At 50.0% G+C, this 26,735-nt stretch overlaps 1 protein-coding gene across 3 annotated transcripts in view; it reads right to left on the reverse strand.

Annotated features, from left to right (window-relative positions):
- Positions 1-404: 404 nt before the first annotated feature.
- The window catches only part of Akap1 (A-kinase anchoring protein 1), a 38,287-nt gene continuing 11,956 nt past the window's right edge, over positions 405-26,735 (reverse strand). Inside the window, exons 1-12 of one of the 3 annotated variants that reach the window (XM_004669976.2) lie at positions 20,739-20,852; positions 13,285-14,882; positions 10,569-10,702; positions 8,872-8,998; positions 8,240-8,367; positions 6,249-6,426; positions 4,412-4,562; positions 4,036-4,103; positions 2,591-2,664; positions 1,944-2,006; positions 1,358-1,454; positions 405-878 (exon numbers count right to left, since the gene is read on the reverse strand). In XM_004669976.2, the coding sequence (XP_004670033.2) occupies positions 1,380-1,454; positions 1,944-2,006; positions 2,591-2,664; positions 4,036-4,103; positions 4,412-4,562; positions 6,249-6,426; positions 8,240-8,367; positions 8,872-8,998; positions 10,569-10,702; positions 13,285-14,854 (2,568 nt within the window). In that variant the 5' untranslated portion in view covers positions 14,855-14,882; positions 20,739-20,852 and the 3' untranslated portion in view covers positions 405-878; positions 1,358-1,379. Of the gene's footprint in view, positions 1,455-1,943; positions 2,007-2,590; positions 2,665-4,035; positions 4,104-4,411; positions 4,563-6,248; positions 6,427-8,239; positions 8,368-8,871; positions 8,999-10,568; positions 10,703-13,284; positions 14,883-20,738; positions 20,853-26,735 lie in introns of those variants that run through there. The other 2 variants (XM_045158798.1, XM_045158799.1) reach the window with 2 other exon arrangements.

Consider the following 26,735-nt stretch of genomic DNA (forward strand, 5'->3'; position numbering starts at 1 on the left):
AGTTAGCTTTGAAACCATTCTTTAAACTGAAATTGGGCTACTTTGAACGCGGAAGATAGAGAAAGCTTGGCTGCCACCTGGTGGGACAAAAAGAAAAAGCCTTCTAGCCAGATGAGGTGGTGCACGCCTTTGACCCTAGCACTTGGGAGGCAGGAGGATCGAAGTGAGTTCGAGGCCACCCTGAGACTACATGGTGAATTGCAGGTTAGTATGGGCTAGAGCGAGACCCTACTTCAAAAAAGAGGCCAAAAACCAAACAAACAAAATGCCTTTTCAGAACCTTTTCTTACTGTGGCCCAGTGAGGTCAACAGTGGTGCTCTGCAGCCCAGGCTCTTTACCCAGCCCGCCCTCTTTACCCCACCCCCAAAGCTTTCCCACCACTGAAGAAAGAGAGACTCGGAGCTATAGTTTATACAATTCAAGATTTATATAAGTTCAAGTTACTTAAGTTACTTATTCTTAAATTGCACAATGCTGAAGCCAGTCTATAAAAGAATCAAACACACCACTGCAAGGAAATTCATTTTTTTAAATAAATGTGTATAGCAAAAAAAAAAAAAAAATCCCCCAAAGACAGTCCCTCCCATACAGCCCCCCTATCTGATGCGCAGGAAGCGGCAGGAGCTCCTGGAGGAACAGCCAGGAACGGCCATCCTGCTCTATGGGATGAACTTGGACTTACACATGAATGTGTGGAAAAACCTTGAGTTCCCTTTGTTCTCCAGTGTGTCTCGTACAAAATATTACATTTTTAAACATATATTTACAGAGTTTGCACAAGTAGAAAATGGTTACAAAGTACAATCAGGCTTGGCAAGGTAGCAGTTCTCTTCCCCACAGTCTGGAGCCAGGTGTGACAATTGATCCACATTTACATCTGTGATTAAAAAAAAAAAAAGTCGGGGTTCCCAGAGAGCTTCAAGTGGCTAAGTGCCATTGATTCACTAGCAATGAGTGGTTCAAGTCTGGCTCCCTGAAGAAAGACTGAAGTTTAAAAAAAAAACACAAAAAACTATCAAAGCCAGCCCCACACCCTGCTGGGCCTGCCTGCTACAGCCTGCGGGGGTAGTGAGAGAGGGTAGGAAGAGGGGAGCTGGACAGAGGGAAGCAGGACAGCCTGACTGAGGTATTTTCCTTCAGTTCTCTTTTAAACAGCTTAGAATGGGGTTAAGCCAGTTGGTTTGTGAGATACCATCCTATGGCTGTGAAAAGAACCCACAGCTCCTCGGAGGAAACGTCTTCTCAACAGGACAACAGAGGGGGGAAAGAAGACTCGAGAAGACAAAATGTGTTACTCTGCTGTTCGTCTCTGTCTTGGATGCCAAGCCCAATTTCAACAGTGCAAAAAAGGCTCACGCAGCAGCTCTGAGAGCCGAGGTCAAAGGCTGGCATAGCAGCTGTCCACCCACTGTGCAAGGCCGCGCTCCACCAGTGACCGGTTTATCAACACCACCTAGAAAACAAAGTTCCCCTGAGAGCTGTGCCCACAGTGCCCTGGAGCCATCTCCCAAGCCAACGCAGGCTCTCCCTCCCAAATGCCTGGCTGCCGGCCAGGAAGAGGTGTGCGTGGGTCTCTTATTCAAACGTTCTGCTGCTTCTTTGGCATGGGATAGGCTCTCTGCTAGGCAGCACACGCCTGAGCTACGGCACCACAGGGAGGAAGACTTGCAAGGGTGGAGGCGGTGAGGCCCTGAGTGCTACCTTGCAGAGAGCGCCATCGGGAGAGGCGTCTGAGGAGTTACAGCATGTTCAGTGTCACCCTAACCTCTGCCCACAGGTGACACGAACATCACTAGACCTGACTCTGGCACCCAAAGTATCTTGTGGGTGGCACCAGGTCATAGTTATAACCCTCTGACTTGTCAGTTGGAAACAGTGGTGGACCCGTTCCCACCCAGCCCATCACTGCAGGCAGACAACGGGGAGGAGAAAGCAGACTCACTTCATCTCCAACCACACTCCACAGCTGGATCAAAGGAAGACCAGTTGGACTGTAACTTGTCACCTAAAATGGGGACGGAGAAAGCACATTTTAAAGCTACTCTAGGGACTTGACTTTATTTTTTTGCGAGGCACTTCCTATGTAGGCCTTGCAGGCCTCAGAGTTCATTTTAACCCTGCCTCCGCCTGCAAAGTATGCCACTAGGCCTGGCTATTTGCAAGTCTTTGACCCCTGAGCCGCCGCCCCAGCTCATGTGCTTAAAAAATATACACACACACACACACACACACACACATATGTATTGATGTGCAAGCAAAGAGAGGAGAGAGACAGAGAATGGGTACACCAGGGCCTCTAACTGCTGCAAAGGAACGCCAGACGCATGTGCCACTCTGCATCTGGCTTTCTGTAATTGAACCCAGGTGGTGAGCATAGCAGGCAAGCGCCTTAAACTGCTGAGCCATCTCTCCAGCCCTCATGTGCTTCTTTTTAAAGCCTACTGGGCAACCTAAGGCTCATGCCATGGAAAGGAGGCACTTAAAGTCAGTTCCCAAGGGGCCCAGCGACATTCCACTGAGTGAAGCAGAAGCCTCCCCCGACAGACCGTGGCTGGCCTGCCTGTCCCACGCCGACCCCACCACACACACCTGGGCCAGCAGCGCTGTGTTTCCTGTCATCTCCCTCATGGCTGCGTCTGCTTCGGGTGAAAAGTGGTCGTCGTCTTGAGAAGAGAAGAAAGCAGCATTTAGATGCCCACCAAGGATAAGCATTTGTGTCGTTACATAACTTTGAGTTTCTTACAAGCAGGTTGCTTCCAAAGTTGGGGAGAGCCACCTTGTCAGGCAGAGCCTTGGCCTCCCTGTGACTCAAGTGATAAACATGGAGCCACAGCTGCATGTTCCCTCTCCCCCAAATGAGAATGAGGACAGAAATGCTGCCTGGGATGGAAATACTGCCCACCTACCTGGGGACCACCCGTACTGAGCAACCCTTCACGGCCCCTGCCCGCACAATCAGAAGACAGCCGGCCACACCCACTTTGCAGACAAAGGCTGACTACCAAAGGCCAACCAGCTTCTGCAACGGTGCAGGTGGAATTCAAATGCAGGCAATGGGCCCAACATGGACAGCTGCTCTACAGCAGGCAGGACACCGAGGCAGCTTCTGCTCGGTAGGATCTTAACAGCCACGTATAAGATTGTGCCGAGGACAGAAGTGGGAGGATGAGAGTCAAGGGTCTGGAAGGAGTGGGAAAGCGGGGGAGGGGGAGGGATTGCCCCAGTGTGTCTGGACGGATTGCTCAGATGGACAGAAATGGAAAAGAAAGGTTGGCAAGAGAAAGGAAACAGAACAAAGACTTTGCTGGTGTTATAGTCTGGTGTGACTTTTAGCTAAACTATGTTTTCTTCCTTCCTACTTCATTCCTTCTCTCCTTCCCTCTTTCCTTTTTGGAGACAGGCTCTCTGTAACCCAGGCTGGCCTCAAACTCTCAGCTTGCCTCAGCCTGTTGGGATTATAGGCATGCACCACCACATCTAGTTAGACTGTAGTGTTTCTAAGGCATTTCAACTACTTTGGACACAAGATCTGAAGAGCACAGGGTGGTGGGATAAACAGGGCACTACTTACAACTGTTGCTATCTGACCATGTCCTGCATACCAGTTGCTGGGTACTTGTAATTTATGGCTACCTTGAAAGATTGCAACTGTCCCCACATGCCAGAGGGGACAATCAGGGCTACATAATGCCAGTGCCCTTCCCTGTCAGTCTCAGACAACAGACTAGATGTTACCACAGTGCCCTGAGCAGTGACCTCACTGAGCAGCACTGCTGACCTCACGCCTGGCCCCTCTGGGTATGGACTACATTCTGGAAGGACCTTGCAGCAGACCCCAAATGATGGTTCACAGCAACAGTGGCATTATTTGGGAACTTGTGAGAAATGTAAGTTCCTAGGCCTCAGCCCAGACCTATTCACCCTGAAACAGTGTCAATAGTCACGTTTACACACACCTCCACATAAGGACCACAGCTTCCAGAAAGACCCATGCCCACTAATGCCCATTCTCCAGCCAAAGGCCCCACTGATACCTGACAGGGGCATCACGCTGTCCAGAAGGACTTCTGCTCCTTGGAATGGCAGGGTCACAAAGTCAGACCTAGAAAGGCAAGAAAGGGATGAGTTTAACACGGGCCAGCCACCGTTTGTATTTACCTCTGCTTAGCACAGTAACACCTACAACACGGGATGACACGGCAGCCACGGCTCACACTCACAGCACACCTGCTGCATGCCTGACCTCAGAAGGACTTCCTCCAGCCTGGCCTTCCAGCTAGTATGGCCAAGGAAAGTCACTGAGCAGCAGGAGGGAGGAACACAGCCCCATCTGCGGCCGGGTAGAACTAGAGGGTGAGCCGCATACCCTACACCAAGAGGGCGTGTGCCTGGCCAAGGAGCCCCACTCACCTAATCTGCCGGAGCACGTCGACCTTCACCCTCTTATATCCACCATAGTCCACATAGCGAATCTCCACCTCATTGGTCTCCTCATAAGAGGCCACTACTTGGGCTCGCCACCAGGCCCCATCTGCACCAGGGGCAGCACAGATGACCGTTACTGCAGGGCAGGAAGAGGAGGAGCGTGTGGAACACATGTGGCTCAGGGCAGCAATGGCCAGCCTGGTCACTGCCACCCACTTCCCAACATTACTTCACAGAGGCATGCACCTCCATGGGCATGGACAGAATGAGTCCTCAACAAAATCTCCCCAGAGCCCAAGACAAGGAGGAAAGACCTAGAATATGGAACTTCAGCTTAGCATGTGACATCCCCAAAGCTACTCATACCAAAGAACCTTCCATCTAGATCCATTACTCTGAAACTTACTGAAGCCTGAAACTAGCATGTGAATCAAAACCAATCACAAAAACTACAGAACTCATGGAATGGTGATGAGGGCCTGGCTTACATTCTTAAGGAAAAGTCCCTGAAGGAATCAAGTCTGCTCCAGATAGAAGGCCTGGCCTAAAGGGCATCCCTAGGTGTATGACCTAGGCCATCTAGCCCAGGAATGTCCAATCTTTTGACTTCTCTGAGACAATGGACAAAGAATTGTCTTGGAGGCTGGAGAGATGGTTTAGTGAAGAAGAAAAAAAAAAAAGCCAAAGGACCCAAGTTCAATTCCTCAGTACCCACGTAAGCTAGGTGCACATGGTGGCACATGCATCTGGAGTTCATTTGCAATGGCTAGAGGCCTTGCATGCCCATTCTCATTCTCTCCTCCCAAATATATATAAAATATATATAAATATATATATATTGTTTTCAAGGTAGGGTCTCACTTTTAGGCTGACCTGGAATTCAGTTCAAGAGTGGCCTCAAACTCATGGCGATCCTCCTACCTCTGCCTCCCAAGTGCTGGGATTAAAGGTGTGCACTACCATGCCTGGCAATACATAAATATAAAAAAAAAAAAAGCAAGAATTGTCTTGGGCCACGCACGGAAGCCTCTGCTTCAGGAGCAGAGTGGATGTGCTCCCAGGGGAGCCCCTGGCCCGGGCAGCAGTGGTGACGTCGCGGGGAAGGAACATGCGGCAGTGCTCTCGGCAGCACCCCAGACCACAGACGGCTACAGCGGGTCCTGATGGAACTGCCTCTTCCACGCTCGTTCTGTCTCTAATGCTGGGCTGAAGCAAGAAACCCTCATCCCGCTAAAAGGGAGGGAAACCCTACAGACAACTTCAAAGCTTCCTCGTGTCTCCTAGCTCACAAGGGGACCCCAGGTTGAGGAGTCTGGGAGGGGGTTGGCAGAAATGTTCTGGCGTTCAGTCCGTACTCATAGAAGCGGCTAAGGTACCAGTGAGATTCCAGCTCCTGCTCAAGTGCTGCCTGAGCAAGTCCCTTCATTTCAGAAGCTCTGTTCCCTCACCTGTACTGCAGAGATAACCCAACCCTTTGCACGGGGCTGTGGAACCTGGGATCTTTAATTATGACCAGTTCATGCATGAAATGTTCCACATGTCATACATACAGTGTATGCAATCCTAATGGCTGGCATGCTCCACTCAGAAGATACAAGTGACAGGGTTGGGCTCTGAACCCACAAGTCAAAACTCCAATACCACTGTTCTACCAGCCAAGGGAAACACCAGCTTTGGCTAGGCAGGAAACGCAACCAGGGACACTATCCCATGAAGAATTCTGGAAAAGCTCCCTCCTGGGTCAAGATGGAGGGCCAACAGGGACGGCCCAGCCCCGCCCCGAGGAGGCAGGACTCTCCTGCCTCTGCAGGGCAGCACTTACTTTCCACTGGGGTGGGCAAGGTGGGGGTTCCAGGCTGGGAGTAGCAAAGGTACATCTGCTGGTCCAGGCTGCGCAGCGCGTGGAAGGTGGGGTGTGTGTGCTGCTGCACAAACAGGTGCCCGGCGTCGACCTGGCTGACCACAATCACCTCCACCGTGACGCCGTCCGGCAGCATGAGCTGAGAGGGAAGCAGCCAGCGTCAGCCCTCCTCATGTTTGGGGTGTGGCGCAAGGCCAGAGCCAGTCTCTGAACTGGCACAGACATCTACCATGAGGCACGTGGCACATGGCACTCAGATGGCAGAGGCTCAACAATGACTTCAGTGACTGGGGCTGTTGTGCTGCAATACCATGGGCAACCAGTAGAGGCAGCCTTGCCCGAGGCCAAAAGGGGCCCCCAGCAGACACTGCAGCAAGGAGCCAACTGCGCTGTGTACAGCACTGGGCCTCATCCAGGTGGGGCAGGGTCTATCCCCCACCCCACCCCTTATGTTCCTCCCCAACTCTGGATTAGCCTGTCAGGCAGGGATAGGGAGTGAGCAGCTGCTCAGAACAAGGGACCTGCAGTTGAGCCCAGTTTATGGCCTGACAGCATCTCTTTGCCTCCAAAGAACCAAAAGCCTCAAGCCAGGCCCACTATCAAGGTCTGCCAGTCTGTCTTTTTTGCTCTTTGGGGCCTTCCCCTGCTCTCCAGATCCTGCTCTCCTCAAAAGCCAGCCACCTATTCATTCTCGTTTGGGGTCCGGCTTGTAGGTGTGCTCAGCCACCAGGCCTCTCTGTGCTACGGCCCTAGCACAGGCCAGTAGGTACCTACACAGCTGGTGTCCAGGCACCGCTTTACAGATGCAGCAAGCAGGTTCTGCACACAGCAGGGCTTCTATTCCACCTTTGAGCCCAGTGGCCCTAGGGAGAAGAGCTTCCTCTGACTTTCCTGTGTCTGCCCCTTCTCTGCTGGCCACAGAACACCTAGGGTCTCCTCCCCACCAAGCCAAGCAGAACCCAAGGGAAGGAACACACCCACACAAACTGCTCCATTATTTAAGAAGCAGCCAAGCCTCCTGGAGGGGGGACTTTATTCCTGTGTCAGGAATAAAGCAAAGAGGGGGCCCAGCTCACTCCCTAAGACCCACAGTGAAAGAAAGGGACACCCCCCATTCCTCCCCCCACAGCACAAGGGTCTCTGGTTGGGGGAAGGCATCTGAAATGCCTACCATCCTAAACAAAACCCAAGGGAGCAACCTGCCTGAAGCAGCCTGTTCAGCCCATCAGTGTGCAAGGCAGTAAAGAGTCTCATGCAGAATTCCGCACTCTCAATGAGAAGAGGCCACTGGTGCCCGAGGCATACACAATGATGGCCCTGGAGACACTAGCTGCTCTCCTGCCAACCTCCAGGGCTGCTGGGGCCATGGACTCTGCATTTCTAACTATAACATAGGCAGTTCCTGAGCCCAACTCAGAGGAGACAAAATAACAAACCCATCACCAGTCTCATTCAAATCTTTCAAGCTGGTGCCACCTGCAGGTGGTGCCACCAGGTACAACTCCAGCTTTAAGGAACCTCCACACCCAGCATCCTGGCTAAGTTCTAATCTTTTTGAGGCAAATGTCTAGAAAACACACAATATGCATGGGTGGCAAAGTTGTGGTGTTCCTGTGTGGGGACCAAGAAACTCTGGCTTCTTGCTAGCATGTTGTCCATCTCCAGGGAACATACTAGCAGCAGAGCTGACATCAGGAACCAGGCAGGGCATGGAAGTAAGGTATTTATTTATTTATTTATTTATTTATTTATTTATTTATTTATTTATTTTACAAAGTAGGGTCTCACTCTAGCCCAGGCTGACCTGGAATTCACTAGGTAGTCTTGGGGTGGCCTCGAACTCACAGCGATCCTCCTACCTCTGCCGCATGGCTGGAAGTAAGGTTTTAATGACCTATATGAGCACGTGAGGGAGCATCTCACATGGGGAGAAGCTTGGGGAAGGAGCTCACCCAGGACGTCATTGGCAGAGAAGGCAGCGCCAGGGAAGGCAACGGCGGTGCATAGATGTTGGTGAGGTTCAGTTCCTTAAACTTCTTCCCAATCAAGTTCAGAGCTTTGTCCACATGATGCTGAGAGCCTAAAGAGCAAGGGGACAGGACACACAGCCGCAGTGGGCGAAGAGAAAAGTGATAAACCCACCTCCACCCCACCCCACGGGCCTTCCTTCTAGAGCTCAAGGGCATCTTAAAGGTGCCAAAACACTTGCTTTAAGAAGAAAGTCATGTAAACCCAACCTCCTCTCCAGGGAAACCTTCGGTGTTCTGACCCACACTGTGAACGCAGGCCACCTCAAGCACAAAGCAGGCAACTGTGCTGTGGTGGAACATATGTGAGTGCCAGACACTGTGACCCAGTACCCTGACCGTGGCCCTGCCCATTTGGCATTTGTCCCTCCTCTGGCAGAGGACTGGTGTATAGGGACCCCTGAACTGCAGAAGGAGGCTAAAGGGAAAACCACCAGGGCTCCCTCCGCACAGGGAGGAGGACAGACTCCAAGGACAGTAACTGGGGCTCTCCCACGCTTCTGCTTACTTACCTGTCAGGCAAGGAAACCAAAGCCCTGGGCAGCACAGCCACTGACCTTCTATGTGGCAGATCTGGATGTTCTGGGTGTAAGGCAGGGTGGAGATGTAGATCTTGGCCCCGGATGTCTGCTTCAGGAAACTCACATACCGGCCCTGCTTGCCAATCAGTCGACCAACTAAGTGCTTCCAGGAAGAGAACAGGAGATGAGGGCTATGAGGAAACCAATTCTCTATGTCCCAAAGACCGAGATTTGATTACACAAGGTCAAGCTCACACACAGTCCACTGCTACTATGTCAGTGCATATCTTCCAGGAATAGTCTAAGTACTAACATTCACTCGCAGCACCTATGAAACAGATCACTTTATAGCCATTTTACACAGGAGGAGAAACAAGCCCAGGCAGGTTAAGGAAGCCACCCAAGATCAGACAGCTACTAAGCAGCTGAAGGGGACAGGCTGGAACCCAGCAGTTCCCACTGCATCCTAAGCATGTGTCCCCATCAAGAAAGCTGCAAAGGTAGTAACCCCTCCTACACACACACACACACACACTCTCTCTCTCTCTCTCTCTCTCTCTCTCTTTCTGTCTCTCTCTCTCTCTCTCACACACACACACACACACTCACTCACTCACTCTCTCTCACACATACACTCACTCATTTACAGACAAAGGATCTCAGTTAGAAACTGAAAGCCTAAGCACCCTTGGGCTCCCAGTGCCAAGCGGCGGGCAGCAGGCTGGAACTTCTGGAGCACGGGGCATGCAGAAGTTCCCAGTGTGCCAGAGTTCATGGCAGACAGAAGCAACCAAACTTAGCCATGATGTAAGACAAACTCCATAGCAATTCCAAACGACCCCAGCCCAGCAAGGTGGCAAGGGACACAGTCCCTTCTCACCCACAGCCTGCCTCACCATGCCTTCTGTTATCCCAGAGGGCAGGACTGCTAACAAAGTCACTGGGGGCGGGGGCTGGGGTAAACACAGGTGTCCTGACCCAAAGTTCAGACCCAGCAGGTCACCTCAGCATGGAGCAGTGTGCCTTGGGAGAAAGCCGTCTGCCAATTACTTCTGAGCCCCAGAAATAAACAGAAAGATCACGGTAAAAAGTTGTTAAGTTACAACAGCTAGGGGCTAGAAAACACTTAGGAACTGAGGATTAGTGAAGCAAACTGACATTCACAAAATGAATAATGCAGTTAAAATTGTATTTTCAAAGACTAGCACAGGCAAATTAAATTGTTAAATATTTTAAAGTATTAATTAAAACAACACAATCTCAGATTTGCTTAAATCCACAGGGTGTGAGATGAGAAGTAAACATCCTTATAGACACTGGGGGTCAGGTTAGTGAGTGGCGTGCACATTCTTTAATTATTTCTATGCACTTTTCAAGTACTACAAAGAGCTACTTCTTTGCTCAGTTATCAAGTTTATTTTCTTCTGGAGCGCAGGGAAGGGGGTGGCTGCTCCAGACTTGATCTGGTGTTAACGAGCATTTGCAAACAGATCTGAGCCCCACCTCACACAGGAAGCCTGCTGGACCAGCAAGCCTGTGCCGTAGTGGGGAGGACCAGTGTCAGATGCTACTGAAGGCAGGTGGCAAAGGTGGCTCACCGCTTAGAGCCCCTTCTGGTTCATACAAACTTTGCTTCACCCAGCAATCCTCTACCCCAAGTCTGATGGCCCTGGGCAGGAGGGAACTCTGAGCTCGCCAAAGAAGCCAGCCTGTGGAGATGTCACCAGCCTTACCTTTGGCACCTCAATCTCCCAGATGATGAGGTCAACCTTCTTAGGGTTAGATCCTGCCTGGACGTTCTGGAGACTGTCAGGCTTCCTAAGTCCGCAACAGCCATCCACCGAGTCCATGCTGTTTCCGTCAGAACCTGCAGGGGAGGAAAGCCGCATGCACACACACACACACCCCAGACCTGGCTCAGAGCCGCCAGGATTAGAACTCCCCCAAATTCACATTACTGAGAGGCCTACCTACACCCCCACCTCAAGCTTGCCAGGTAACAGTCAACTCAAAGGCTCAAAAAAACCCAATGAGAGAAGGCCTGGGGTACCCACACACCTAATTTTAGCTTGTCACTTAACAGTCCCACTTGCTTTTGGCAGCTGCACCCAGCCACAGCTGCTGGAGCAGAAACACAAGTGGTGAGCCGGGAAGAAGACAGGCTCTGCACCCAAGAGGAGCCCACAGGGCGGGGGTGAGGGCAGGACAAGAAAGCCCACACACCCACGTGGCCCCAGAAGCTGGCCCTACCTTCCTAGTACAGTCTGCTGCCTTCTAAGGTTCCAGCCTTAGATCAAAGATGTCCAGTCCCTAAGGTTTCAGGCCTTGGCTTCCAGGTGGGGAACCGGTCATAGTACGTCTGTCATTGGAAGACCCCATTCTCATCCCTAACCAGAGCACTCTGGCTTCTGCCAGTCATGGACCAAGGCAAGAAGACAAGCTGCCTTTCGCTTGCTTAGGCCTGGCCTGTGCAGCTCGGAACACTTTGTGGCTCAAACACCAGAGCTCATCCCAAGAGGACAGTGGGGCTTGTTACTCCTCTTGCTCAATGCATGACAAAGGGACATCAAATAAAAGGAAGACCAAATGAGCAACAGGGACCGTGGGAAGGAGGTTAGGAGAAGAGGCTCTGGCTTAAATTCAGATTCAGTAGCCTCACCTCTCAAGCCCACTCATTGGATTTTCCCACTTGGTTTCCCTAAATATAACACTTTCTTAAGAAATCCATGTACTGTCTGGATGTAAAGGACTAAGACTTAACAGACTGCTGCAGAACTTTGAAGTGACCTTTCTCACCTCAAAATAGGCTAGCTGCAGGGAAGACCCTCCTAGAAGGCTGCTCTGACCAGACCAGACTCATGGAAGCAAAACCGGCTGATGGAGAAACGATTGGTATACAATCCTCACCCTGTCCCACAGGACTGGTCATACCTGCACCTCAATGGCTCCCTAGACTGGCTCAGAACCACACCACAACCCAGCTTTCAGATCCCTCCGTGAGGCAGTACTCACATCCCTTTGCTTTAGTTTCCTGTGCATAAGGCAAAACTAAAGCTACCAATACCCACTGAGCACTCCCCAGTTGCTGCCAGCAGGCCATGACTGCTGGGCCGCCTGGAACCTTCTCGCCCATCACCATGGCTCTTCTGCAGTTACGCTCACATACCTCAGAGCATCTGTGTGGCAACAGTGAACGACCTAGGATTGGCCTAACAAGGTTCATTCATTATGGTGGAGGGCAGCAGGCACAGGAAAACTCCTTCATTCTTAAGATTTGTTTTGTTTTTTAAGGCAGGGTCTCATGCTAGCTCAGGTTGACTTGGAACTCAATCTGTAGGCAAGGCTGGCCTCAAACTCTGGGCAATCCTCCTACCTCACTCAGCCTCCCAGAGGGCTGGGATTATAGTGTGAGCCACCATATCCGGCTTGTTCTTAAATGTTTTGTAAACCTTTCTTTTCACCTATTTTAAGAAGTAAATTTTTATCTTAACATTTCGGCACCTCACATTAAGACGTCTCTTACAGTGCCTGGCCTCCCACAGTCACAACGGGCAGCACATCTTCTCTTGGAGACATGTAAAACAACTACGGTCTCAACCAACAGCATCTTGGGGTGACAAAATTCAGAGTGTGGGACCCCAGAATCCTGATGGAAGCAGTAAAACACCCAAGAAAGACCCCAAAATTCCTGCATAGAGCTGAGTGGTAAGGGATGGCTCCAGGACAGACAAGCAAAGAGCCAATCTGGAATCACCATGAGATTATGAAAAGTACCCCAGGGGAGCTGCAAAAGCAGGGTCAGGAGCTGCTGACCTGTAAGTTAGCGGTCTGAACTGTCTACGCTGGGGTCAGCACTCGTAAAACCCAGTGGACCCTCCGTTACCAAAGTGCCCTCATTCCCGGGGAGGAGCTGTGGATGCAGAGAGAAAATGACTGAGGCTCTGCGGAGGAGGAGGCGACAGCAACAGCCCAGGACAGCCTGAGCCCCCGCTGGTGCTCAAAGCTGCGGCTGTCCTGGGGCACTTACCCTGGGAGGGCTTCTGGAGGAGAGCACATGGAGACACGGAACAAGGACATGAGTGAAGGAAGTCCACCCTTACAAAACACCCCTCCCCCGCACACCCACACACACTCTGGAGGTAAAACTAAGGAGGACTCCTCCTTGAAGGTATATCAAAGGGCCAGTGTTCAGAAGAGAAGAGACTCTGAGTTGATGGGTGGACCTGACTGAGCTGGTTCCTTCTGAAGAGCTAAGGAGGCTCCCTGGCTAGCCTTTGGGTCTCAGGTACCCATCCGCTTTCTGCAGGGGGCTGGGTGACAGAACCAAAGAGCATCATGACTTTGCTGCAGAAATGGCAGAAGAGAGGAGACAGCAGCTTTTCCCTACCAAATAAGGGGAGCCCCCACCCCCACTCCAATTTATCAAGGAGACACCCAAGACCCTCCTACCTCCTGAGTGGTCTGCATCCGTATCCATGGTCCATCCATCCTCAGCCCCCAAGTCTGACAACTCCCCCTTCAGCACCCCGTTGCTGAAGGGCTCGGTACTATCTGGCAGTGGTGGGCTGATGGCCTTCTCTCTCGGGCTTGAGCTGGTCTCTGTGCAAGAGTCTTCAAGACCTGAGGTGCTGACAGAATCTGAGCACTGCTCCAAGGAGGCCATGGAAGGGACACTCTGGCTGTGATCTGACATGCAGCTGACAGAGGTGCTGGTGTCTCCCTCCACGGTGCTTGCCCCATCCAAAGACCCTTCCACGGGGCTGGCTGGTGGTGGGCAGGGGGCCAGGGAGATGTGGTGGGCAGAGTTCTTTGGCTTCTCATCCTTGCTGGGGCTGGACAGGGGACTGCTCAGGCAGCTCACATAGGTCTTTGGTGGCAGGTCTTCTGGGGGGCCGGTGGCTAGCCCTGCAGTGGCAGAAGCAGGCTCCGTGGTGTCCTGGCCCAGGACAGTTTTCTGACTGGCAGAGGCACAGCTCTCCTCCTGTGTGTGAGGCTGCATGGCTGAGGCTGAATGCACCTGCCCCACTGTCCTGTCCACTGCGGTGGCCCGCACCTCTTCAGTGGCTTCCAGGATCACCTGAGAGATTAACTGGAAAGCAGTCTGCTCAATCTGTTTATTTTTATCCCAGGTCTCCTCTCTGCCCAGTTCTCTGTCCCAGCCATTGCTACCTCTGACAAGAGGTACTAATGTCTCTGCATCCTTAGCCAGCTCCGGGTGACCTGACTCAGCAAAGCTACTTAGTGCCTTCCCAGCGACCTGCTCTTCCTTCTGTGCAGGCTTCACCATGTGCAGTGGGCTGCCGCTCCTCTCCTCTCCCCTCCCTCCCAAGGGGGCCGGGCTCTGGGCCTTATTTTTCTCCAATTCTGAGACACAATCCTGGGACAACCTATCTTCTTCAAGCACATTCTCGCCCAACACTGCATCTCCAGTCCCCTCTGCTCTGCCCGTCTCTCTTGCCTTCTCTCCAGGGGCTGCAGAATGGCCAGGCCAGCCCCTCCCTGGCACTCTGCCCAGTGAGGACTCTTGCTTACACACTTCTGCTTCGTGGGGGAACAGTACATCCTTTGGTGGTTGGAGGGGACACTCAAGAGTAATAGGTTTGGCTTCATCTCCAATCAGGGCAAATTCTACCTTCAGGCTGTGGTCTCTGCCCTGCCCCGGCTGCGACCTTGCATCTGAGGCGTTAGGGAGGCTGCCTGAGGACTCTGATCTTCGTGGGACAGTGCGGGTGCGCGACAAGGCTGGGGGCTCCTCAGAAGGCTTGCTTGCACAGAGCTGTTCCTTTTCTGGCAGCTGTGCGACACTGGAGACCATGGACGTCCCTCTGAGACAGACCTCTTCCTTAAGGAGTGGGTCCTTGATGGCAGGGCCAGCCATCAGTGCTACACCACCAGCCTCTGTCTGTGGATCGGTGCTGCTGACCCGTTCTTTTTTACGAGAGAAAAACCACCACCAGCCCAGGAGCGCCAGCATTCCAGGCAATGCCAAGGGAAAGAGTGAGCGGAACTGGATTGCCATCTCGGAGGTGTGGGTGATGTAGCTATGCCTGGGGAGAGCAAGAGGAGAAGAAAGAGGTGTGACAAGAGCCAGATAAGAGGGGATGGGCATTGCATGCTGACCTAGTATGTTACACCTGCATGTGGCTATTTTGTTGCAGGGATAGCAAATATAAACATTTCAGAGACGGGCGTGGTGGCGCACGCCTTTAATCCCAGCACTCGGGAGGCAGAGGTAGGAGGATCGCCATGAGGTCAAGGTCACCCTGAGATGACAGAGTTAATTCCAGGTCAGCCTGGACCAGGGTGAGACCCTACCTCGAAAAACCAAACAAAATAAAAAATAAAAAAATAAACATTTCACCTTTCTCTGGATAGTTCTACCACTCAGCAGGGGCTGGGAACCACCACTCTAGGATTCTGCCTCTCAAATATAAGTGGGGCCACAGATCAGAGGCACTGACCATCACCAGAGAACCTGTGAAAACTACAGCAGCCTAGCCCCACTGCCAACGTTCTGAATCACAGCTGTATTTCACGAGACTCCCAGGGAAGTCCTAAGCACACTACAGACAGGAGTGTTGGGAGACTTCTAGATTCCATCTACCCCAAATGATGGGAGGATGGAGCACCAGGGAGGCTGTCATCTCCAAAAAGCCGCTCTATCTGTAAGGATAACCTTCTGGGGAAGCAATGGCCCAGAAAGTACAGAACAGGGCTAAGCAGTGGTCAGGGTTCCGGTGATTTTGTGTCCACCCCCATGAGCTTCAATGACGATATCTTATGGTTTCATCTTCAAGCAGGTAACCTTGATAGACACCTGTACCAAATCCTTAACCACCTGGTTTGGAACTTAAAATAATTCATGGCAATACAACTGAGAAGTAGAAACCCAGCTTCTAGCCCACATTAAACGCTAACTCATCAGTTAGTAAATCTATGGGGACCATGCATGCCCAATATGAGCCAAGTAAAGGGAAATTATTTTTTGTTTGACCCACTGTAACCTGGAACTCAGGAGCCCCTGACTAGCCATGAGCTCATAGTAACATGTCTTCAGCCTCTGCAGAGCTGGGATTGAAGGTATGTAGTACTATGACCAGTAGAAAAGGAGAGATTCATACAACCTTTTTGGAGACCTTTAGGAATAGCTGTTAAAACCTAATTAGCATATCCTATGATCTAAACACTCCCCCCCCCCCCCCCCCCCCCCCCGTGTATAGGCTGAGGTCCTTTAGAATGCTCACCAGGGTTACCGCTCAAAACAAAATTGGAAGTAACTTTTCAGAGAAACTAAATGCACTGTGGAGCCCATGGACATTCTGGTGCTAGAGAAAGTTGAACTCGTGTACTGACATGGAGAAAATACTATAAAGGAAAAAAGCTAGAGACCTCGTAGAAAACTAGAAAACTCAGACATCTAACAGGGAAAAGAGAAGGTTTCTGCCCATCGACTGAGTGTGTATACTACAATCTTGTGAACTCATTTATTAGTTATAATAGTTTTTGGGTTGTTTTGTTTTGTGTTTGTTTTTTGAGGTAGGGTCTCACTCTAGCCCAGGCTGACCTGGATTTCACTATGTAGTCTCAGGATGGCTTCAAGCTCATGGCGATCCTACTTCTGCCTCGCAAGTGCTGAAATCAAAGGTGTGTGCCCCATGCCCAGCTTATAATAGTTTTTCAGCAAATCACTGGGGACTTCTAATACAGGGAGAACTATGCAATAGTGGATACTTGGATCCACATTAATGTCACTGGAGAAGCTTAAACTTTGTTGGCACCCCAGACTGGCCTTGAACTCTCAATCCTCTTGTCTCAGCCTCCCATATGGTAGGAATTATAGGTATGAGCCACTATGCACAGCTGCTGAGGAAACTCTTAAAGGACCAAGGCCAACGTAGCATGCAAGTTAATTAAATCAGAATCTCTGCGATACAAGAATGAGCACCAGGGCTGGAGAGATGGCTTAGCGGTTAAGCGCTTGCCTGTGAAGCCTAAGGACCCCAGTTCGAGGCTCGGTTCCCCAGGTCCCACGTTAGCCAGATGCACAAGGGGGCGCACGCGTCTGGAGTTCGTTTGCAGAGGCTGGAAGCCCTGGCTCGCCCATTCTCATTCTCTCTCTCTCTATCTGTCTTTCTCTCTGTGTCTGTCGCTCTCAAATAAATAAATAAAAAATTTTAAAAAAAAAAGAATAAGCACCAGCTGGTGGCGGCAGACACCTTTAATCCCAGGCTGAAGTAGGAGGATCACTGTGAGTTCAAGGCCAGCCTGAGACTATATCGTGAATTCTATGTCAGCCTGGACTAGAGCAAGACCCTACCTTGGGGGGAAAAAAAGTAAAGACAACTTTGAAGGGGAAAGAGGCAGAAAGGTATACTCAAGACAAGGCAGAGTCGCCCCTACGTTGCTCACTTGCCGCCAGCCATTGACCCTGCTGGGCTCCTGCGCCTCCTGCGTGGCCCTCGGCAGCTGGGCATGCGAGGAGCAGCTCAGAAGATACCAGCCCACTTTAAAAATCGTGGTGGTGAAATATTAGCAACCAGATGTTATTATTGAGAATAATCCAGATACTGACAGTGGTGGTGTATGTGAAGGAACTTTGGCTTGCTTGACCCGGCACCGCAGCCTTGAGGGTCACATACGTGAGAAGTGAGATGCTGTCACTGATGAGGAGAATGACTCGCTTCATCTGGCATGTGGACTAACATCACGGCTGGGCTGCCAAGTCTGCGTGACCAAGGCTATGGACAGTATGACTGTTTTAGTACCTAATGCAGTAGCTGATATTAGAAAGTCTGTTGACATGAGCAAGAAATCCTAAGTGTGAGTGGCTTAGGACAAAGCCATTCTCCCTATGACTGCTTCCAGAAAGGAACCAGGGTCCGAGTTCCCCAGAGAGAGTAGAAGACAGGGTTTATTTGTGTCTTGCTCTTGGAGCAGTGGGATTAGAGACAGGAGCCCCTGGGATCAGATCAGCAGCTGCCTGCCCAGAAGCCTTGGCCACAATTTACCAAGACTTGTGGGGTCTTGCTAAAGACACCTATGGCAAGGAGGCAACCATAGGAGGCTCCCAGAGGCAACTGGTCACTCTTCCCAACTTCCCATCAGTCCAGAAAACAGCCACCCCTCACCCAGAGCCAGTCTCAGATCATTCAAATGGACTTCTTAGGAATTATTAAGAAGTCATTGTCCCTAGTCTACATGTTCTGACAGGCCTAAAAGAGGTGGCTGAGGACATACCAACCTTTTCCTGAACAGTCTGCCAGGACACACACACACACACACACACACACACACACACACACACACACAGAGAGGGGGGGGGGGGGGAATGTGTGTGTACACTTCAGCCCCAGGAAGCTTCCTGCTACCTTATTTTGCTGACAGATCTTATGAGCTGCTATCTTTGTCCTGTGTATTTTGTTTAAATATGAACCTCCCAAGATGTAGCAGACTGAAGAGTGTAGGTCCCAAAAGCCCCCACAAGCTAACTGGGGACTGTCCCAGGGACATCTTCTCCCTGGAGGCATGCTGCTTGCAACCAGGGAAAACCCTTCCACAAGGGTGCTGTGGAGCCCTGTCCTAGGGTTGGGAGGAGGACACTCAGCTATTTTGAATCTGTTGGAATTAAATGGCTGCCTGCTTATTTTTAGCAGGTCCATTTGCCCAGGAATAGACATGCACTGGCTTGTGGCCAGGCAGTCACACAAAGCTGAAGGCAGGCACGTGCTACAGCCACAGGGCTTTGCATTCATCTGCTCACTCCAGGTTCTAAAAGGATCTCTTCTTTTTCCAAAGAGGTACCTGTGACTTCTTAAAACTGCCTTTGGAAAGAAAAGTAATGGTCTCACTCCCAAGCCAGCTAACAGACCAGTGTTCTGCAGCCTAACAAGAAAACAATCCCTGGGAATGATACAGAAAGTGTTGGTCCCAGTGACTAAGCCCATTTGGCTTCAGTTTCTGTAAAAAAGAGCTATGTGTAATTGACAGGAAATTTGATCATAAAAACAATGGCTTTGGAGCCAAGAGCCCAATTGAGTCTGAGTTTGGGCCTGGTCAGTAGAACCACATCCATGTTGTGTTCTGAATAGACCTACACATTCTCTTGACTGAAACTTGAACATTCCTCCTGTTATCTGAGTAGTCAGCACCACAAAGGCCTGGCCTGACCACTCCATCTCCAGAGTTCAGCACAGCAAGCTCTTGATAAATGCTCTTCCCCTTTAAGGGTCCTCTCTACCATCACCCTCGCTGCAGGCAGGGAATGGGAACTGAACGCCCAGCCAGCACCATGGGGGCCCAGCATGGAGGGCAGCAGCAGGCCCTCCCTCAGCTTCTGGGAGGACAAGCGGAAAGCACACTCAGTTCCTGCCAGCTGTGAGCGCCTCGAAGGTTAGCATCCACCCCTCATCAGGTCACAGCTCACATCCAAACGTATGTGTGTGGCTAGTACGCAGCAGCTCCAGTGCAAACGATCCAGGCGGGAGACTCCATCTCTCACTGTCTCACACACACCCTAGCACCACAAGCAGCCAAGCCCAAAAATCGGCAGAGTCCAGGAAGGCTCTCTCAAGGAGGGCCAGGATTTCCATAGGTTGCAATGAGAGAGGAGGGAGACACGACATGAATTATGGTTCTAATGCCTTTAGGGACAGGAGGGGCAGCAAGCCCCAGAGCAGAGCGTAAGGGAGTCTCAGGAGCTGAGGAAAGAGCTGGTGGAGGGTTAGATAACAGAAGTCTTGACCTTTATGGTCAAGGCAGTGGCAGCATGGTCAACGTGGGGCAGGTCATCAGAGGTAATGTGCGGACTGCTGTCCAACACTGGTAGCCACAGGGGGTTACTGAGCACTTGAAGAAGACAAATGTGACTGAGGAACTGAAAGTCTAACAGCCACATGCAGCTGGTGACTACCTCCTGAACAGCACGCTTCCAGAGGGTGTTCTCAAAAGACCCCGAGATACCAGAGGGCCTGCCTAAGGCTGTGAGGTCAGTACCTACCTTGCTGGCAGAGGGCAGCTGTGCCACCAAGGCTGGGGGCGAGGGTGAACCTGGGCCACTCTCCCACAGCAGCATAGTGTGGCCCAGGAATCACAGTGATGGAGCCATGCCTCGGGTATGGTGCTCTCAGCCCAGCCTCAGCGTTCCCTTCATCCTTGGGGGTCTGAGCAAGCTGTACCTAGTGAGGGTACCCTCAAGATTCTGTGTTAGCTCACAATGGGCTGGGGGGCCTGGCATACAGGGCCACGCCCCCACCGTCTATTGTGATGCCCACACAGGGCAGTAGGCCAGCCAGTGCAGCCCCTCTGGGCAGCTAGTGCCCTTCACCTATAGGTGGGGGCCAGTTGTCAGGACGCTGTGGAGAATCCCCACCCCAGGAGAGGTGTGACTCTAGTCCACACTGACCTGGAACTCACTGTAGTCCCAGGCTGGCCTCAAACCAAGAGCAATGCTGCTGCCCCGGCCTCTTGAGTGCCCCACACGCCAGGCTCATGTAGAATTTCCTTTGCCTGATTCACTGCAGGAAGGCAGAGGCTTAACCCAACATCTGGGTAGAGGATCCACTCAGCAAAACTTCTTTAGCAGCCCCCCCCCCAAAAAAAAAAATCACAAAGATCCTGACGTCTAGAACCTAGAGCTGCAGGTAAGAAGACTAGAAGCCCAACCCACCTCTAGGCGTGGCGTGTCTTCCCTGCCAACTCAGTCAGCAGTCGCATTAACTGCCAGTTTGGAAAACAACAGGGCAACAAAGGGAGACACACAGGATCAGAGCATCAACCCCTCTCCACGGCTGACAGACCCCGTGCAGGCCCAGCCCGCTCCTCTCCCGGGACGGGGAGACTGTCTGCACCCCGGCCAGCGTCTTTTAGAAAACCTTGAGGATTTCCCCGTCCCCTTCGCCCTTTACCTCAGGCTCTTTTGATGGCTCGGTTTTACCCATGGATTCTGTCAGGCTCTAGAGGACAGTGCCAAAGGAGATGCAGCAATGTCTTCCAAGGTACACAGAGTTCCTGCCCAACCACATAGATGTTCCGGACCGCCCCACAGAATGAGCAGTGATCTGACAAGAGGAGGTAAAAGCCAGGTATGTTAGCACATACCTGTAATCACAATACTCTGGAGGCTAAACCAGGAAGATCACAAGTTAGAGTCCCTGTGTTAAAAACAAAAACACAAAAACTGAAAAAGATAGCATGTGCCTCTAATTACTTATGTTTATGCCCATTTATTAATGCTACTCTCATTTTTGGTGAGAGGCTTCTTTTCAGATGGCAGTGACCACTGGGGAGACTCAAAATTCAACAAAGTTCTGAGAAGATGTGACACTGGAGTGTTCAGCACTAAAAACAAGATATCTCTATCATAGTCTCCAAGGCTCAGGAACCATTGCAGAAGGGGTGGCAGAATGTAAGAGACAAAAGATGGGAAGGAGTGCTTTGGAATACTGTCTTCCAGATACAAAGTGCCCATTGCATTTGTGACTTCACATAGCTGTCACTACCTGCACAACTCCTGCATAATAGGATGGGGGAAAATGATGACATGGGCTGGAGAGATGGCTTAGTGGTTAACATACTTGTATGTGAAATGTAAGGACCCAGATTCAATTCCTCAGTACCAACAGAGTGGCACATGCATCTAGAGTTCATTTACAGTGGCTAGAAGCTCTGGCATGCCCATTCTCTCTATTTTTAATCCCCTCTCAAATAAATAAAATACTTTTAAAAATGACGACACACAGCCAGGCGTGGTGGCACACGCATTTAATCCCAGCACTCAGGAGGCAGAGTTGGAGGCCAGCCTGAGACTACAGAGTGAATTCTAGGTCTGCCTGGGCTCGAGTGAGACTCTACCTTGAAAAAAAAAAAAAAAATGATGGCATCAAAATAGAACAGGGTACTGGTGAAGTGGCTCAGCAGTTATGGCACTTGTGTACAAAACCTAACAACCGAAGTTCAATTCCCCAGTACCTACATAAAGCCAGATGCACAAAGTGGCACATGAATCTGGAGTTCATTTGCAGAGGCTAGAGGCTCTGGTGCATCCATTCTCTCTGTCTTACCTCCCCATGCAAATAAATTTTTAAAAATTATTTTATTTATTTATTTATTTTTGTTTTGTTTTTCAAGGTAGGCTCTCACTCTAGCTCAGGCTGACCTGGAATTTACTGTGTAGTCTCAGGTGGCCTCAAACTCATAGCAATCCTCCTACCTCTGCCTCTCAAGGGCTGGGATTAAAGGTGTGCACCACCACACCCAACAAAAAAAAATTATATTTAAAAGACAGAATAAGGGCTGCAGAGATGGCCTCACAGTTAAGCCACTTGTCTGCAAAGCCTAAGAACCTAGGTTCAGCTCTCCAGTCTGCGTCTAAGGCAAAGGCACAGGATAACGCACGCACACATGGCGCATGTGTCTGCAGCTGAGTGCAGTGGCTACAGGTCCTGACCGCCAGTTCTCTTTCTCCTCTTCCTCTCCCTCGTGGAAAAAAAAATATAAAACAGAAAACAGACCAGGGACTAGCTAGAAAGAAGGGATTTGGTGGAGGGTAATCAAAGGTGGATGGTGGAAGGGGATTATGATCTGATCATGGTATGGAGGTTGTTTAAAAAAGATAACAGGCCCAGAAAGCCAAGCGCCACATGTTCTCCCTCATATGTGGATCCTAGCTACAGATGACAGGGCTTCTGCATGAGAATGAAAATACTTAGTAGCAGAGGCCAGTAAGTTGAAAAGGAGACATAAAGGGAAGAGAAAGGAAGGGAAGAGGGTACTTAATAGGTTGGTATTGTATATATGTAAGTAGAATGATTGTGATGGGGAGGTAATATGATGGAGAATGGAATTTCAAAGGGGAAAGTGGGGAGGGGGAGGATATTACCATGGGATATTTTTTATAATCAAGGAAAATGTTAATAAAAATTGTAAAAAGATTAAAAAATTAAATTAAATTAAAAAAAAGATAACAGGGCTGGAGATGGCTTAGCAGTTAAGGCCTGCTAAGCCTAAGGACTCACATTTGGCTCTCCAGGCCCCACTTAAGGCAGGTGCACAAAGTGACCCAAGAGTGCAAGGTCACACGTGCAATGAGGCTGCGCACGCATCTGAAATGCGACTGCAGTGGCTGGAGGCCCTGGCACACCAAATCTCTCTCTCACTCTTGCTCCCTCACATTAAAAATAAGGTCTGAGCTGGGCGTGGTGACGCACGCCTTTAATCCCAGCACTTGGGAGGCAGAGGTAGGAGGATCGCCGTGAGTTCAAGGCCACCCTGAGACTACAGAGTGAATTCCAGGTCAGCCTGGGCTAGAGTGAGACCCTACCTTGAAAAACCAAACCAAAACAAAAAGGTCTATTGGGCTTGCCTCAAGAAAAAAAGCCAGGCATGGTGGCATAAAGCCTTTAAGCACAGCACTCAGGAGGCAGAGGTAGGAATATCACGGTGAGTTCAAGGCCACCTGAGACTACAGAGTGAATTCCAGACTGAGCTAGAGTGAAACCCTATCTCAAAAAAAAAAAAAAAAAAACCAGCAAAATATCTCTATCACACCTTCCAAGGCTCAGGGTCCATGGAAGAAGAGGTGACAGAAAGAATGTAAGAGCCAGAAGAGTAAGACTCCTTACAATGCACTCTTCCAGACACAAAATAACTGGATATGCATGACCTCACAGTGTCTGACACTACCTACACAAGACTTTCATAATAGGAAGAAAAGATGACATCAAAATGAGAGAGAAACTGATTGAGAGGGGGAGGGGCTATGAAGGCGAGTGGAGTTGTGAAGGGGAAAGTGGGGGGAGGGGAGGAATTACCATAGTTTATTATCTTTAATTATGGAATTGTCAATAAAAAATAATTTTAAAAAGACAGCAAGCTGGGTGTGGTAGTGAGCACCTTTAATCCCAGCACTTGGGAGGCAGAGGTAGGAGGATCACCATGAGTTCAAGGCCACGCTGAGACTACAGACTGAATTCTAGGTCAGCCTGGGCTAGAGTGAGACCCTATCTCAAATAAACCAAAAAAGGACTGGAGAGATTGCTTAGTGGTTAAGGCACTTGCCTGCAAAGCCAAAGGACCTAGGTTCAACTCCCCAGGACCCACATAAGCCAGATGCACAAGGGGGAGCATGCATCTGGAATTCATTTGCAGTTGGCTGGAGGCCCTGGAATGTCCATCCTCTCTCCCTCTCTCTGCCTGCCTGACCATCTCTCCCTCCCTCTCTCCCCCTCTCTCCCTCCCTCCCTCCCCTCCCCCCTCTCTCAAATAAATAATAAAGTTAAATTTTTTTTTTACATAAACCAAAAAAAAAAAAAAAAAAATTGAGGCCAGTCTGAGACTACATAGTGAATTCCAGGTCAGCCTGAGCTAGAGTAAAGACCCTACCTCAAAGCACCCCCCTCCTAAACAAAACACAGTAATAGAAGTGGAGTTTCCCAGGAGGACAGGGAAGCAAAGCTAGTAGACAGGGACCCATCCCAAAAGCATCACCAAACTAAGGAACTAAGAGGCCTAATAATATGTTTAATCACATTGACAGGCACTTTCCACCAATGACATGACGCCTACAGCAGACTCAGAAAAGCAGCAGAAAGCTAGAGAGATACAGAAAAAGGAAAAAGGAGAAAGAAAAGGAAAAGGAGGGCTGGAGACATGGTTTAGCAGTTAAGGCGCTTCCCTGCAAAGCCTAAGGATCCATGTTCAACTCTCCAGATCCCATGTAAGCCAGACACACAAAGGCGAGGCAAGCACAAGGTCACACGTGCCCACTAGGTGGCACAAGCATCTGTAGTTCGATTGCAATGGCTGAGGCCCCTGCACACCAAATCTCTGTCGCTCTTAAAAAAAAAAAAAAAAGCTGAAGGGATGGCTTAGTGGTTAAGGCATTTGCCTGTGAAGCCAAAGGACCCAGGTTCAATTCCCCAGAACCCATGTTAGCCAGATGCACAGGGGGTGCACATGTCTGGAGTTTGTTTGCAATAGCTGGAAGCCCTGGGTGCCTATTCTCTCTCTCATTCTCTCTCTCTCTCTTTCCCTCCCTCCCTCCCTCTCCCCGCTTCCCTCTTTCTCTATTAAATAAATAAAAATAACATTTTTTTTTTTAAAGGAAAGGGTGCTGGAGAGATGGCTTAGCGGTTAAGCACTTGCCTATGAAGCCTAAAGACCCCAGTTCAAGGCTCAATTCCTCAGGACCCACGTTAGCCAGATGCACAAGGGGGTGCACGCATCTGGAGTTCATTTGCAGTGGCTGGAGGCCCTGACATGCCCATTCTCCCCCACCCCTCTCTCTCTCTCTCTCAAATAAATGAAAATAAACAAAAAAAAATTAAAAAAAAAAAAAAAGGAAAGGAAGATTGAAGAGATGGCTTGGCAGTTAAGGTGCTTGTCTGTGAAGCTTAAGGACCCAGGTTTGATTCCCCAGTAGCCACATGGTGATGCATCTGGAGTTTGTTTGTAGTGGCTACAAGCCCTGGTGTACCCATTCTCTCCCTCTCTCAAATAAATAAATAATATTTTTAAAAAAATAAAGGTAGCTGGCACTTGGGAGATAGAGGTAGGAGCATAACTGTGAGATCAAGGCCACTGTGAGACTACATAGTGAATTCCAGGTCAGGTCAGCCTGGGCTAGAATGAGACCCTACCCTGAAAAACCCAAAAGATAAATAAACAAAAATAAAACAAAAAAGAAAAGAAAAATAGGACTAAGCATGATGATGTACTCAGAAGCCAGAGATTTTGAGTGCCAGTTACCATCTAAACATAAAGAAAACTAAATAAAAAAATCAAAAGAAAACAGTGGTAGAGAAGCTTCTCTTTTCAAATGGCAGTGACCTTGGAATGACTCAGAAGGCATCATGGTGCTGAGAAGTGACAGAGGAGAGCTCAGCACTGAAATATCTCTTATCACACCTTCCAAGTCTCGGGGTCCATTGTGGAGGAGGTGGTGGAAAGAATGTAAGAGCCAAAGGAAGGGTAGGACTCCTTACAACGTGCTCCTCCAAACACAAAATGGCCTGGATATCCATGACCTTACAGTGCCTGATACTACCTACACAAGACCATCATAATAGGGAGGGAAAGATCCTGAAATCAAAATAAAAGACTGATTGAGAGGGGGAGGGGATATAATGAAGAGTGGAGTTTCAAAGGGGAAAGTGGAGTGAGGGGAGGGAATTACCATGGGATATTGCTTACAATTATGGAAGCTGTCAAAAAAAAAAAAAAAAAAAGGAAACACGGCTAGAGAGATGGCTCAGTGGTTAAGGCAGTGGCCTGCAAAGCCTAACAACCCAGGCTCAATTCCCCAGTACCCACATAAAGCCAGATGCACTAAGTAGTGCATGCATCTGGAGTTCATTTGGAGCCTAACTACCTGGGTTGACTCCACAGTACCTATGTAAAGCAAGACACAAAGTGTTGCATGCGTCAAGTTCATTTGCAGTGGCTGAAGGCCCTGGTGTGCTCTTTCTCTCTCTCACAAATAAAAGTTTTCTAAAAACTCAAAACCTGGCTGGGGATATGGCTATGTAGCTCCTTGGTAGAGAGTTTGCTATGACTTGGGTTCAGTCCCCAGTGCCTAAATTAATCTTTTAGCTGTTTTTTATTTTGTTTTGTTTTGTTTTTTGAGACTGGTTCTGACTGTGTAGTCCAAGCTGGCCTCAAATTCATGATCCTCCTACTTCAGCCACCAAGTGTTGGGACTACAGGTGTGTGCCACCACACCCCACTTCAGACTTAAACTACAAATAAAGTAACGCATGCTCTGTACCAGGCAGCTGTTCTTGTCAGCCACAGTAAGCGTGAGTTAGTGTTGGAGCGTGTCCACGCAAACCTGTAATGCTTGCTTTTGTCCTAACGGATGGGGCAGCTACCTCTAATCTGGCCTGCTGACCTAACAGCTGAGATGA

This window comes from Jaculus jaculus, chromosome 9, assembly GCF_020740685.1.
Source record: "Jaculus jaculus isolate mJacJac1 chromosome 9, mJacJac1.mat.Y.cur, whole genome shotgun sequence".
Lineage (NCBI taxonomy): Eukaryota > Metazoa > Chordata > Mammalia > Rodentia > Dipodidae > Jaculus > Jaculus jaculus.